The sequence below is a fragment of the Urocampus carinirostris genome, chromosome 3, assembly GCF_059441175.1.
Source record: "Urocampus carinirostris isolate Australia breed hairy pipefish chromosome 3, RoL_Ucar_1.0, whole genome shotgun sequence".
NCBI lineage: Eukaryota > Metazoa > Chordata > Actinopteri > Syngnathiformes > Syngnathidae > Urocampus > Urocampus carinirostris.
The window spans coordinates 27,292,451-27,306,826 of record NC_142351.1 but is presented as its reverse complement, the minus strand read 5'-3'; the positions used below and the strand labels follow the sequence as shown (position 1 = coordinate 27,306,826).

The 14,376-nt window shown below is 38.8% G+C and overlaps 1 protein-coding gene across 2 annotated transcripts in view; it reads right to left on the bottom strand.

The window, feature by feature from the left end:
• LOC148369337 (rho GTPase-activating protein 6-like) overlaps positions 1-14,376 on the bottom strand; it is a 109,626-nt gene that overhangs the window by 67,401 nt on the left and 27,849 nt on the right. Inside the window, exon 1 of one of the 2 annotated variants that reach the window (XM_088331318.1) lies at positions 3,084-3,400. The exons of the other annotated variant lie outside the window; for it this stretch is intronic. Coding sequence (XP_088187444.1) covers positions 3,084-3,125 — 42 coding nt within the window. The 5' untranslated portion in view covers positions 3,126-3,400. Of the gene's footprint in view, positions 1-3,083; positions 3,401-14,376 lie in introns of those variants that run through there. 2 annotated transcript variants of the gene reach the window in all.

Sequence of the window (14,376 nt, the reverse complement as noted above, 5' to 3'; positions counted from 1 at the left end):
TAAATAAACATTTGCTTCCTTATTAATTACATCAATGTTTTGCCTTTTACTAAAGCACAGTTATTAGACACAACAAGGAGTTAAATATTAGTGATGGAAAAACATATTGAAGAAATAGCATCAATAATAATGTTGTAATTGAATCTCACACCTAATTTAATTGTGAGCTCCCGAAAGCTGTGTAAACTCACATGTAATACATTAATCCTCACAAATATTGCTCCAACATAGTTATCTTCAATTAGCTTTACAAATGGAACTAAACATTTGATTTCAGTGGCTTAATCACAAATGTTTTAATTTGTAATTGTACATTACCAATGAGCACAAATAGAATAAACTTTATTTTTAAAATATAATAGATACACAGTAGTTGTGTTTTAAATATTCATTGTATTAATGAATACAATATACTTTTACTATAGTTTTTTTTTTTTTTTTTTTAATGGGTCGGCGGCATTAGTTTACTATCCAGTGACGTTCAGCATAAGTTGAATAAATACAAACTCCAGTGGCATTTACACGACATCTTCCGGGCGAAACCAAAGCAATAACAAAGGCGAGTGGTGTTTTTACAGCATGACAACTCAACCTAATCAAAATGTTACTGCTATACTTTATGCCCCCCTTCAACTCCCCCATAAAAACAACACATGTTGCTTTTAAAAAAAAGAAAAACATGTAATCTGTTCCCAATTGAATAGTTGGTAAAATTTTACGTTCACTGCCAAGATGGATAAACTGTACTGTGATGAGCTGCAGTGTTTCATGTTTTGCTACATTTGTTTGCTCTCAATTTTGACCTAAATGTCTCAAGTGATTCTTCTGGTTAATCTTCACTCAAGCAATACACTGCAAGAATATATCATATTACTACAAAAAAGCATAGTACGTTTTATATTGTAAAGAATCGTCAACATGTGTTATGATACCACCTGACTAGAAGTCGCATGCTCAAATTTAAGAACGAAAATCGATTGTCCTTGCACAAGTTGAACAAGATTTAAAGCTACCGGCCGTTGCTGTTATGAACTTTTTGGACTAGTTTACAGGCTAGAGGCGTCGTTGCTGTCTTGCACTTTACGGACAAATTTCAACATGTTCTCTATTTGTTCTTTTTTATTGATGTTTAATATGTGATGTGTACTGTGACTCAGTGCTAAATCTATTCCACCCTGGTCATCCTGGAAGAGGGATTACCACTTGTGAGGCCCCTTCTCAAAGTTTCTTTTTTCCTCACGCTGAGGTTTTGAGTTTTTCCTTGCCCGCATGTTGTTTTAAGATCAGGCGATGGTGTGTTTGTAATCCTGTGCAGTCCTTTGAGACATTTTTGTGATTAGGGGCTATAAATGTAACTTGACTTGACTACAGGCTTAAACAGCCATGACAATGAGCTCATTCACGTTCATTTCTTATATTTTAAGCCTGGCGCAGACGTGGCGGCAACCATGTAGGGAATTTGGCGTTGACGCCTTTTGCCGCAGAATTACAACAGCGCCGTGCCCCAGTTCACCTGTCGCTGCTTTTATCTGCCCGGTTTTGTGTTTAGCTCCGAGTTGTTTGTGTCGCGTATTTTCAGATAATGTGACCGTTTAAAATGGTGATTGCAAAGACGAGCACAACATTTTTACCACTGCTCCGAAAGGAAACGCAAATGAGAGATGTGTAGCGTAAAATGTGAGTCCTACATTTTAGACGAAGGCAACAGGCCAATAGTGCCAGATTGCAACACAGCCGTGTAATTTTGTGTTGTTGTTATTGGTTGGTGGTTGCCGCGGTAAAGGACCAAATCATATCCTATTGTTGACGTACCCAAAGGATTAGAGGAAACTTCAGCAAACTGACGCTGATAATACAGAAAGAGAACTGTAGCGTTTTTTATATATAGTGCTGTTCAATTCGGATGGAAGTTTTCAATACTGTACAAAGCACCACATGATCCAATGTGTATTGTACAATCTGATAATCATTTGATACTTATTATTTCGGTGCAAAATAGTATTTCCCCAGGATCAGTATTGTCACACGCTGCTGCCCGTCAATGCTGAGGTCCGGCTCATCTCTGGAGAAGGGGATGACGCTTTACACCAAAAAAACAACAGTGACCAGACAATGAAGGTGTTGTATCTGAGTCAGATCAGGAGGATTATCCTGCTACTGGTGCCCGTGGAAACCAGTACGATCTTTTTGATGTGGGGGAGCAAACCCCTACCCAAAAGAAACAGCCTGGAGAGGGATGGACAACCCCAGGCTGTATTTGCCCAAGACACACCACTGAAAGTAGTGCCCCTCAAGCCCCTATGAGCTATGAACTGTTATGTATTGTGAGAACAATGTTGGCATGACATGGCCTAATTACTCTCAAAGGGCGTCATAAATGTTTCCAGACATGACCGCACCGGTTAGTATTTCGACTGCATGCATTGTGGAGAAGAGCAGCTCGCTGTTTTCCTCGGTGCCACCATGAAAAAAAGAATGAGCCACAGTGTTGTAAAATGTAGCAAAAAATGAGCAGCTTGTAGTCCTAAATTTATGAAAAATTACCTCTTTGTACCTTGTTGGATTGTCTAAAATAATAAAATGCTAGGCTCCAATAGACAAAAGCAATTGGGAACCTTTACAAAAAAGTTAAAACGCACAATTGCGTTCTGTGAGTAGTTGCAGACCATTCCCACGTTGTAATGACACCAAGCAGCTGCGCAAGCAACCTGTCGCTCTGCACTTTTCAAATGATCTCATTGGCCTTGGCCGTTAAGTGTATGTTTTGCCCTCATCTTGTCAGAAAAAAACACAAACTTGCAAAAAACTGTAGTGCGGCACTATTGTACCAAACTTATAGAAAATAAATATCACTGGAAAACAAGTGTTTTTTGCAAGTGCACCAAAAAGACGGTGTTCAATGTAGCGTATGCATGCGTGATACCGTTAAATTTACCTGCCAAACACACACAAAAATACACTTTCCACCCCCTTCTTTTGTCCTACGCACGTTCTCTGGGCGGATAGCACAACGCACTGGAACCTCAACACATTATCACCATCAACCAGCAGATACACCTTAGTACAATCATAGTTGGACTTACGAGGTAAGAATTGTGCCTGTCGAGGAACACGGCGTCTCCCATGGCCGTATAAGGAAAATATCCACAAAAAAACGCTCCAAAATGAAAACGAGATATCTATTTCAATTATGAAGTCCAAAAAAGTGTGCGCGCACGGCACACAAGAGCGCCCAAGGAGTGTCCGCTTATCTTCGTTCTGCAACAACACAGAGCATTTTGTTGTTTTTGATTTTTTTCCTCTAGTGTAGAGAACCGAATACACTCATGTACATATTTCTAAAAGCGTCAGATGGTTGTGTCAGGAAAAGGGACGCCATTGTACGTTATGCGTAAAGGATCCATACTACGCGCACAGTGAGCGCTGAAGAGAACGAGATGCTGAACTCAGTGAGGTAAGGCAGATATCCACAACAAGTCACCGGCTTTTTATGCAAGACTTCCGCTAACTACTTTCAAAGTAAAACCTGCAAAACTACACAATCTTGATCACTCGGCTGTCTTATCTCGCAAAATTAACATAAATCTGCACACCCAATAAAACGATAAATCGCTATAAATCAACAGTAAGTAGAAAAATGACTTGACTTATCACTGTTACCTGTCAACCACAGCCAATTGATCCCCTTATTAATGACTGCAATTTCCCTTACATACAGGGTTTGTACACATTTTGCTTGGCTAAATTCAAGTACTTTTTCAAGACTTTCAGAGCCAATTTTCAATTTCTATAGCAGCGTTAAAAGAAAAAATCTGGTGTGAACCATGTCTTTTACAGATCCGCAAATATATCTGCGAATCACATGTGCAAGTTTTATCAAGACTGCATTTTTATATATTGAGTAAAACATGACTATATTTGTGGATCTGAACAATATGTGTGTAAATATTTTTGGTCAAATCTCTCTCCATATAGGTGTTGGGAGAAATGAAAGTAATATATTTTCAGTTGCAGGAAGTCTTTCCCATTACATTTACCACTGGGAAACGCTACCGTTATGTTTTGCATGGCCTAAAAAATGTAATCCTTGCAGTGATACGTTTCATAGTTCCCTGCTTAGGAGTAGTATGAACCTGTCTTCTTGGTAATGACCTGTCGGGGTGATGACACTTCATAGGACAACACCAAACAAACTGATGGCAATGCCATTAATGACAAGGGAAAAAATGCAATGGCAAAGTGAAGCCACCAGAGAGCAGATTCAGCATAATGTTTAAGGAAAATTTGCTTAGAAACATGGCAACAATTTCAAGCATTTACAAGCACTTCACCCAAAATTCAAGCACGTTTCCATCTTAAAAACTCAACAATGAAATTTAAGCATTTTCAAGGATTTCGAGCGGGTAGATAATGGCCGGATAGATAGTCTTTGTCTCAAGCATTCTTAATTGATCATTAAAATAACGACCCTGGTCCTTTAAACCCCCGCGCACACATGATGACAACCGTGTGGGGAATGTGTCGCCTAAGCCTTTGGCTGCAGAATGCCAACAGCACCATGCCTGCTGCTGTTTTCCTCTCTCCTCCAAGTGGTTTACGTCATGTATTTTCAGATCTTAACACTATTCATAATAGCGTCTACTATATAATTACAAATACATTATTTAGTCATCTGTCGGAAGAAAAAGCGTCAACCACAAGTGCACTTGTCATTGGTGGATGCGGCGGCAATCGACTCATGTCGATCGTGAACGAAATGACCATGAACCATCTCTTGGAAGTAGATGATGGGAGCCGGCTACCCACCAATCAAGAGTCGGTTCCCTTCGAGACGCTATTTTTCTCTCATGATTGGCCTAAATGCATTTTTTCAGGGATTATTTGCTGTTGATTTTAAACTTATTTAACATAAAAGGTTAAAATTGTTTTGCATTCAATCTTTACTTTGAATATTTATAAATATTTGGATTTTTGTAATATGTGTTTTTCAGTTTTAAAGTTAAAATGTTAATTTTGCTTTAATAACCCCCAAACCCCACCTGAACTCCCCTTTGAAGCATTTATAATGATACATAATTAACGGTAATATATAAAGTACACTGTTCAAATACAGCTACCAGAGGTTCAAATCCAGCTACCGGACTTTCTGTGCGGAGTTTGTATGTTCTCCCCGTGCTTGCGTAGGTTTCCTCCGGGCACTCCGGTTGCCTCCCACATTTCAAAGACATGCATTTCAGGTTAATTGGCCGGTCCAAATTGTCCCTAGGTGTGAATGAGCGAGCGAGTTGTCTGTCCAGGTTTGTTCAATTATTAAAGAAAACATTCTTTCTCTTTCAAACAGTCCGTATTGTTTACGCAATCGTGTCGCACGCGTTGCGCAAGGGTTAGGTTTATATGCTTTTATTTTGATAGTCAATCCCTAAAACGAGGTTCTTTTTTCTACAACTGGTTGTATTTGATGCTGGTGGACTCGATGTGGCAGGGAAAAAAGGGGGCGGTGAGTCTGCAAAAGTTATTCGGTCGCACATATCAACCCAAACACAGATCTTTTTTTATGCTATACATAAACTATATTCCTGCACCATAACTTGTACTTCAATTGCGTGGCATCCATGTTATGCATATGACCATGCAAACATAATAGAAAATTGAATGTCACACAACGACAATGTTGAGGGTTATATTCACCAAAATATCAAATATGGTATTACAAATTAGTAGCATTTCAAAACCTAAAAAATCTCATTATAAAAAAAATCATGTGGCAAGCAGATAACTGGAAGACTGAAAGTGGAGCACATTTTTGAGGTTTATGCAATTGTTGATGCGGAACCAATGTTGGGCAACATGTCAAAAGTTTACAAGCTTGTAAAACAGAACCAGAAAATTAAATGGAGACATCGAATCTAGGACAGTTTGGCTAATATTGGATATATTGAGAATCGCAAATTCAGCATTTCATAAAGAAGAAGTCATGTCAAATTCCTGTTTTTTAGATAGCACGCAAAACATTTTAACAATACAAAGAAGTTAATAGCAAAAAACTGACATCTATTGATGCTGCAAATTTTGGTAATTAATCCGACGCAAGAAAATACAGTTTAGTATCAATTGATAATGCTCCGATATCAATATCAAGATCATTAATAATTGAACCCTTCACACTTTGAGTTAGTTTGTAAATATAATAGACACTATACATTTATGTAATTGTATTCAATAAATACAATGCAAACTTAACAGTGGAAAAAAATATATAAATATTGTTATTACAATTGTTTCAGAAAAAAAGTAAAGACCAAAACCAAAACAAGGAACAATGTAGCGAAAATACAAATACTGTACAACAAAGTCATTTGGAAAATCAAGCCAGTTGTAAAAAATATAGTGTCAACAAGATAGGATCCAATTTAAAAGTTATAATGCAAGCATAATTTTCGACCAACTAACAATTTTATTGTAGTGATCCTTAAAATGGGAGTACGAAATCAAATCCAAGAAGAAAGTATCAATCCAATCCAAGTACTCGCTCAGTATCGATAATATCGATATTTGGATCAATCAGCCCACTCTTATCAATTACTGAAGGGGACTGTGGAAAGCTCAAGAATTTACAGAGAATTGCAACATATCCTGAGTGCTGGTTTATACAAAACATTTAATTTCATGATGCACTGTGATGATCCACAGTGGAAACACATATGAATGAATTTTGTTTTTTCATATTTGTAAGACCTGAAGAACGCTAATCCTGATGACTTGTTTAGAAAAACAAAAGGCTAATAAGTAGGCATCGTCTAGACAATGAGAAGTCAGAAATCTTGAGGATAATCAAGAGGAAATTTACAGTTTCCACCCTTCTTAAGTCACCAAAGTTCATTTGCTTGGGTGTAGCTTGCTATTACATACTAAAATTCCTAAATTAATGTTTGTGACGCAGGAGCTGCTAGGGATGCATGTGAAGTATCGTCAAATCATCTTTACGTGCTGTAGGATTTAGCCACGTTTTCTCATAAAATTTGACAACTCTTTCATACACAGTTCATGACTGAGTTGCAAAACACTGCTATATGTTGCGTGATGGCGACCTTCTGAAGGGTGAGTGCCTGCATGGTTCGCGACGTCACAATTGCAGTGGAAAGAATGCCCTATGAAGTGCTTGGAGAGCAAAAGAAAGAAAATACTTTGATGTGTTTAATAAACATTTGCAAAATAGATGTTTCAAGTGTGCAGTGGAGGCATTACACAGGACGGGCTTGCCTCCTTTAAAGGGGTCTCTAATATTGTCCCCTTGGGCACCAGGTAGCCCTCTAAAAACACCTGAGTAGTATCACAGATGGGCTCTGAAAATAGCTCTCCAGTGATGAGTCATTGTGATTTTCTAGGAAACTTGATTTCTAACTGACACAATGTTTCATGAATGGTGTAAAGTTGCAGGAGGTAGATGGTTTAAAGTATTTGGGTTTGTATGTGGCAGCAGGAGGTGGTTTGGAGGAGGATGTGAAGAGGAGGATGTGTGGAGGGTGCAAGGCAATGGGTGTGCTGAACAGATTAATCAAAGGTAGAAATCTGAGAATGGATGCAAAGCGAAGATTGTCTACCAACAGTTATCTATGGCTCAGAGGCGTGGGGTTTGAGAGTAAATGACCGTAATAGGCTAAATGTATTCTAAATGAGATGTTTGCGTATGTGTACAGTGGCACGACTGGATAGGTTAAGGAATGAGGAAATAAGGAGAAGAACTGGTGTGGTGAGAGAGCTCGATGAGACCATTGATGAAAATGGAATGGACAAAGGCGGCAGCGGCTCAGGAGGTAGAGCGCTCGTCTTGGGATCAGGAGATCGCAGTTCGAATCCGGGCTCCTTGTTACATGTCAAAGTGTCCTTGGGTAAGACACTGAACCGCTAATACCCCCAATAAGCAGATTAGCGCCTTACATGGCTGCACGGCCGCTATTGGGAAATGTGAAGCACACTGTATATATATATATATATATATATATATATATATATATATATATATATATACATTTATGCGTGTACTTAGATCCAAAACAAAAAATGTTATCGCCCTCCTTTGTTAGGTAAATTTTTTTTAAAAAAGAAGTTCTCGTACCATCAAGCTTTCTGAATGTGGGTCCCTAGAAGAAAAGGTTCCAACACCTCCACACAAGTTCATCACAGTCTATAAGGTATGACAGGAATCAAAAAAGCAAGTGGGAGCACATAAATGAACACAGTATAGCAAACGCTCAACAAAGCTCTGGTGGATGACCTAACAACAGGAGAATGTGCTTGTGCGTCTCTGTTTGAGTGTGTGCGTGTGCCTGTGCGGGTACATGCAGGCAGTAGATATACGTATGAGAGTGTCGAAATGCTACATCTTCTTATTTTGGGTTCCAGGCCTTAATTTCCCTGTCAGAATAATAACTTCTCAGTCAAAAAAAAAGAGTCAACGGCAATCCAAACATGACCAAAATCTCTGACTTTAAGGAGCCGGAAGGAATTTGGAACTTTATCACTAAGCGGCCGCCATCTCTGTTTTGTGTCATCATTGCAGAATTTGTTAGTTCATTCATGATGCACGTGCAAGTATGTGCTCGGTGATAGCCTCGCGACCGATGGAAAATGAAAACAAAACTGGAATGTTGGACAGGAATGCGAGAGCACGAAATGTACGCCTTACAAGGGATTTGTATTTTAATAAAAACAACAGGGAGAGTGGATTGCTCAACCAAATATGCATTGATCTGGTAAATTAATCAAGCACTACCTGAAAGATTTTCGGATAATTGTGGATATGTGCAGGCAACTAGCAGGATTTCCGCAATTGGCTGTTCCGTGAGTTGCAAAATAATACATTTTCAAAATAACAAGTTTTCATCTTCCAATATTGTGTGATTTAATGATAGTTTGTGTTTTTGTCCGCCGTGGTTGTTTATTTCTCTGCTTCACCCCGCCTGGTTAAAAGCAGAATAGTGATGTTTGCCGCCGATCAATGACGTTCCAAAAGATTGGATATGTATCAGAGATTTAGGATCACATGTGAAAATGGCCGAGGTCTGGTGTGAAAAAAGCTGTGCTGTTCAGACGGACTTTAACAGAGTGGATACGTGTCGCGTGCGTGCAAAAAATCTAATTTCTCGCCTTGAATTCAGGGGGCGAATTTAGGTTCAAAACTTTGGGGGCGCTTGAGCAGACACCCACCCACCCCAAAACGGGCTGGTTATGCCCATGCTTGGAGTGATTATTTGCGATCATAAGCAAATCATTCTCTATGCTTTGACATTTTATTCATTTGTTTCAAGCTCATTTTGTCTAAAAACCCGCACTCTTAGGATTGTCTCAGTGTTTTGTGCTGATTTCATCTTGTTTTCCTGTTCTTCTAGGATAATGAATGAGTCGCACGCTCCTATTTTTCAATATATTACTCTTTTTGCCCTCTGGTCCTTGTTGCCGTTCTGACTAATTGCTGTTTTGGGTCTTTTCTTCCAGCTCTCTCAACATGTATGTCATCTAGTTTTGTAGTTTCCATTCAATTGCCTGTCCTACGCCTGCTATTTGGCACGCCATGGGTTTCTTGCTTCATCAAGGAATTCCAAACTATCGTACAAGATTTGGACAGGTTATACAATGGCTTTGATTCATTTTCCATCTTCTCTTTGCTTCCCCATTGCTCGGACCCAGATGTTTGTACTAGAAACAAAAAGCATAAATTATTTTACTCCTTTCCATGTGATTTCAAAGTCGAATATTTTTATTCAGAAGTGAAAATCAAGACTCAGTTCAGTCCATCTATTAAGTTACTATATTTCTTCTAATATATTTCTTGTGCTTTTTCTTTGTGAAGAAAAGATCTTACAGGAAGTTTTCCACAATGTGACACTTCAATATTGGATACAGTGCTTTATAGTTGAACAGAAAAATACATTATCTCTCCCTACATGTCCTGAAAATAATGTAAACTCAGACTGAACACAAAATCCAAGGAAGTAATACTCGATTTTAGGAGGCAAGCGCAGACCTAGCTCCACTCATCATCACTGTGTAGAGGGAGTCAATTTCTTCTAAATTCAGGGTGTGCATATGCTCGATGTTCTCTACGGGTCTGCCAACACCAGAACTGTGGTAGGGATGGCCCAACAGTGGCTCCTTTTTCTGGGAGCGCTCAGAAAAAAACACCTGGGACAGAAGATGCTGGTGTCCTCCTACAAAGCCAGAGTGGTGAGCATTCTGGCATACAGTCTCGTGTGCTGGGGACATGGCTGCAGACAGAAACACCTCACAGAGAGCCAATGACGCAGCCCAGATGACCATTGGCTTCTCTCCGCCTATTCTGGACGTCATTGCCAGTTCGCAAACTGCAGCAGAGCCAACAACACTATTGAGAATTCCACTTAACCCAGTCACCACCTCTTTGACTTGCTGCACCCTGGATCCCGTAAAACAAGAACTAACAGGCTTATAAACGATTTCATCCCAAGGGCCATTAGGGCAAAATGTTTATCTTTCTTATGTATAGAAAAATGAGTATTCATACTTTTTTTCTCCACTATTGTTTGTAAATATGTTGCTGCTAGTGTCATTGCACAATCTTTCATTGGACTTTTGTTCTGACGCACGTACAACTGAGGCCAGTCTCTAGCACAAACATGTAAACAATTGCCGATTCATCCTAGCACTCTTTTTTTAAATCATATTGTCTCTTTTAAGTCTTTCATTACATGTTTACCCTGGAATGTCACGTCTAATCCAATAGTAAAAATGTTAAATATGTTGTTAAAAATGACAATAAAGACAATCTAATTCCAACACCTCTATTCTCTAATACATAAACAGTGTGGTCAAAAAACTTGTACAGACGCTCCCCTACTTACGACCATTCGACTTGCGCAAAACGGTAGATACAAACATTTTTTCGGGATGTCGAAAAATACTTGGACATTGCCGTGAGTTAGATTTTGCAATGTGAGCACCTTTTCCCCAGTAGAGGACAGTGCTGTAGTGCTTCTTTCCGCCACGTGGCACTGTGAGAGGTCACCCAGCATTGACCCGGAAGAAGAAATCCGGGTTCCTCTTCCTAGTTCGTGTGTAAACACACTGCACTGTATCCCTAGCACGCTAAGAACTTTGACATTTTTATTGTTTAATATCTTGTGCATCCATTCAATATGGTTGGTGTAAAGAAGAGGCAAGACGTTTCCTTTCAAATAAAAGTGGAATAAGAAAGCTTGATGTGGTTGAGAAAATGGTAAGAACGCTTTTTTTCGGTCAGTTTTTACCACAGAGTACCTCTTGAAGGGTATCTTCCAAAAGTAAGTTAAAGTCAACTTTATTTTTCTTTATAGTCAAGTCATGTTTATTTGTGCCCTTAATCACAAGGAGTCTTTCAAAGGGCTTCAGACCACAGAATGTCAATGCCTAATGTGTAGCTTTGTTTTTCAGTATTAGGCTTTATCATTCGGCCTGCTTTGTAACATTATGGAGCATATTTTTTTATTAAAGGTTTCGTTTTCAGTTTCAAAACAACAGGTTACCGGTACTTATACAAGCATTAAATTTACTTATATAAACCTTAAACATACAAAATATAGCACTGAAGCAACCTACAAACAAATTCAACTTACGTCGTCCGGAACTCGTTCGTAAGTCGGGCAGCGTCTGTATGTTGATTTATAATCATAACTGAAAACATTCACAATGACAACTCGCATTGTTTTGAGGGAAAAAAAAAACAGTTTGACTGCATTTGCTTGCACTGCTTACCTCAGGCGTTCACTATTGTTCATACAGCTGCTGTTCCAAAAGCTCATTTTGCTATGCAAAATTGAAGGACACGTCTTGAATTTGAACAGCGTGTATTCATACAAACCCATGAAGTGGGGCAGCACTCTGAATAGTGTGATGCCCCCCTTTGCCCACCACTCACACACACTTAGGACATCAATGACACCCGCCAACTGACAATACTGAACTGGTTGCACTACTGCAGTATTCAATCATTACTCACTACTTCTTTCCATCATAATTCCCGAGTGAACGATGATGACTGTCAGACACAATTGCACTTGAACATTGACTGATTTATTTATGATGCTATTGAGTATTGAGTTTTTACAGTACCATGTCTACACTTTTACTTTTAATGTGCATATTGGGTTATTTATGGGTATTGGGGTTTTAATCTATATTCTGTGGACCTTTGCATTTTCTTTTAACTGTGAATGGATGAATGAATGCTTCTGAGTTTCTTTGCGCTTTGGGGAAATACAATTCTGAATCGCTAGTTCCCTTTATAAAACATAGAATTATAAAAACAATGAAAGCAATAAATGTTCACGCAGATTTTAAACTCTACTTGCAACACTTTACTAAATTCAAGCAGAAGTCAAGTAGCAATCCATTTTAACAAAATTCTTCATTTTCTCCTGCAGCTAGCTCCAAACATCATAGAACCACCATTTGAACACACATCTGTGAAATAAGGGAAGGTGGATTGATCCAAATATCGGGATTATCGATATTTGAGCAAGGACTTGGATCAGAGCGATACTGTTGTCTTGAGATCGATACTGTCTTCTTATTTTTACTATAACTGTAATAATTGTTCAAATTTGATCTAATTGTGGTTACACCTTATTTGCACAACTGATTTTATTTTGAAAATATTGTGTAATGAAAAGTGCTGTGTTTTCCAGACTATAAGGGGCACTTGATTAGGGTTAGGGTTAGGTATTTAATTTATGGATTTCTACCCTCATATATAAGGCGCATGAGATTCAAAGAGAAGATAAAAAAAATATTTCATTGAATATAAATATTCGGAAATCCGGTTTCACAATTAAAATAAATCGATTACATCATAAATGGTGTATGCATTTCATTATAATTATGCATTGCCTAATTTTCTTATTATATAGCCAGTTCCATAAGGGCGCACTGGATTATGAGGCACACTTTCGAATCTCTGGCAGATTTGTGAATTATGGGTGGAACTTGTAGTCCGAAAAATGCAGTTTTTTGGTTGTCTTGTGAACAATCTTATTCAGTCGTTGTGTTTTTGTTACATTGCTGATTTTTTGGTTTGACTCTCTTGACTTTTGCCCTGAAGAAGTTGTTGAACTATTTGAAGTTTTATACAGTTTTAGGTTTTTACATCATTTTGTTGACAAGTCAAGTCAAGACATGTTTATTTGTATAGACCTTAATCACAAGGAGTCTCAAAGGGCTTCACAGACCACAGATTTTTGCTAACCACAGACTATGATTACACCATCCCCTGCTTTAAAACATTCATAAGGGCAAGGAAAAACCCTAAAACCTCAACATGAGGTAAATAAAGAAACCTTGAGAAGGGACCGCACATGAGGCAATCACTATATGAACTTTGACTTAATTTAAGAAATACTGAGCAATGGAAAGTATTTTATTTGTCCCATTGACTTTGTTATTTTTGCATGTCACGATTCTGTCACTTGCCCACTAATTACTCACTTGCACTCACTCTTTCAACCCAAGCTGCCACTCGTTTCCTAATTACCCCCCTTTTCTATTTAAGCACTTCATTCTCAGTCACTCTGGGTCAGTCCATCAGTGAACCTCAGCACATGCAAGGCAAGCACTTTTGACACTGTCTCCCGTTTTGATCCCGACCTGTCCCTGTATCCTGCCTAATTCTGTCCCCTGTTTTCCTGTATCGATCGCCGACCACGTTTTGTTCTCCTGTCCTGGCTACCCGACTTGTTCCGATCTCCGACCACGCTCCGTTTTCCCGTCCAGGCTACCGACTTGCTTCTGATCCACAACCACGCTTCATTCTCCTATCCCGGCTACCCGACTTGCCACCTGTCACCGACCGCGAGGGCTTCCTGCTCCTCCTGCCCAGCGAGCACCAGTTTGCTCTTTTTCCTCTCACCCTGACTTCCCCGATCTCTTCATAAAGCATTGTGTGAAACGTTACGCATTCGGGTCCACTGCTTGTTCCGGTCGTGACATTGTATTTTTGTTACGTTGCTGCTTTTGTTTGGTTTGTCTTTATTGGCTTTTGTTGCAAAACTGTTGTAGTAAAAATACTTATATTTATTTTATCATACTTTTCTTGTATTCATTTAATTAAAAAATTGACAATTTTAGGCTGTTTTCAAAATAATTATAAATGTCTCAAGGGGGAAGGGCTCAATTATTCAGTGATCATGAGATTTCCAAGCAAAAAGTATTGTATTTGCATCGATCAATACCACCCTGTATTTACTTGGATTGGATCAATACCAGAAATCCCAGTATCGCCCAACCTACTGTAAAATATACAAGGGTTTAGGAACACACGTTTTTTTGCACATACTGCCTGAGTATTTAGTGGAATTTTCTATTTTTAGA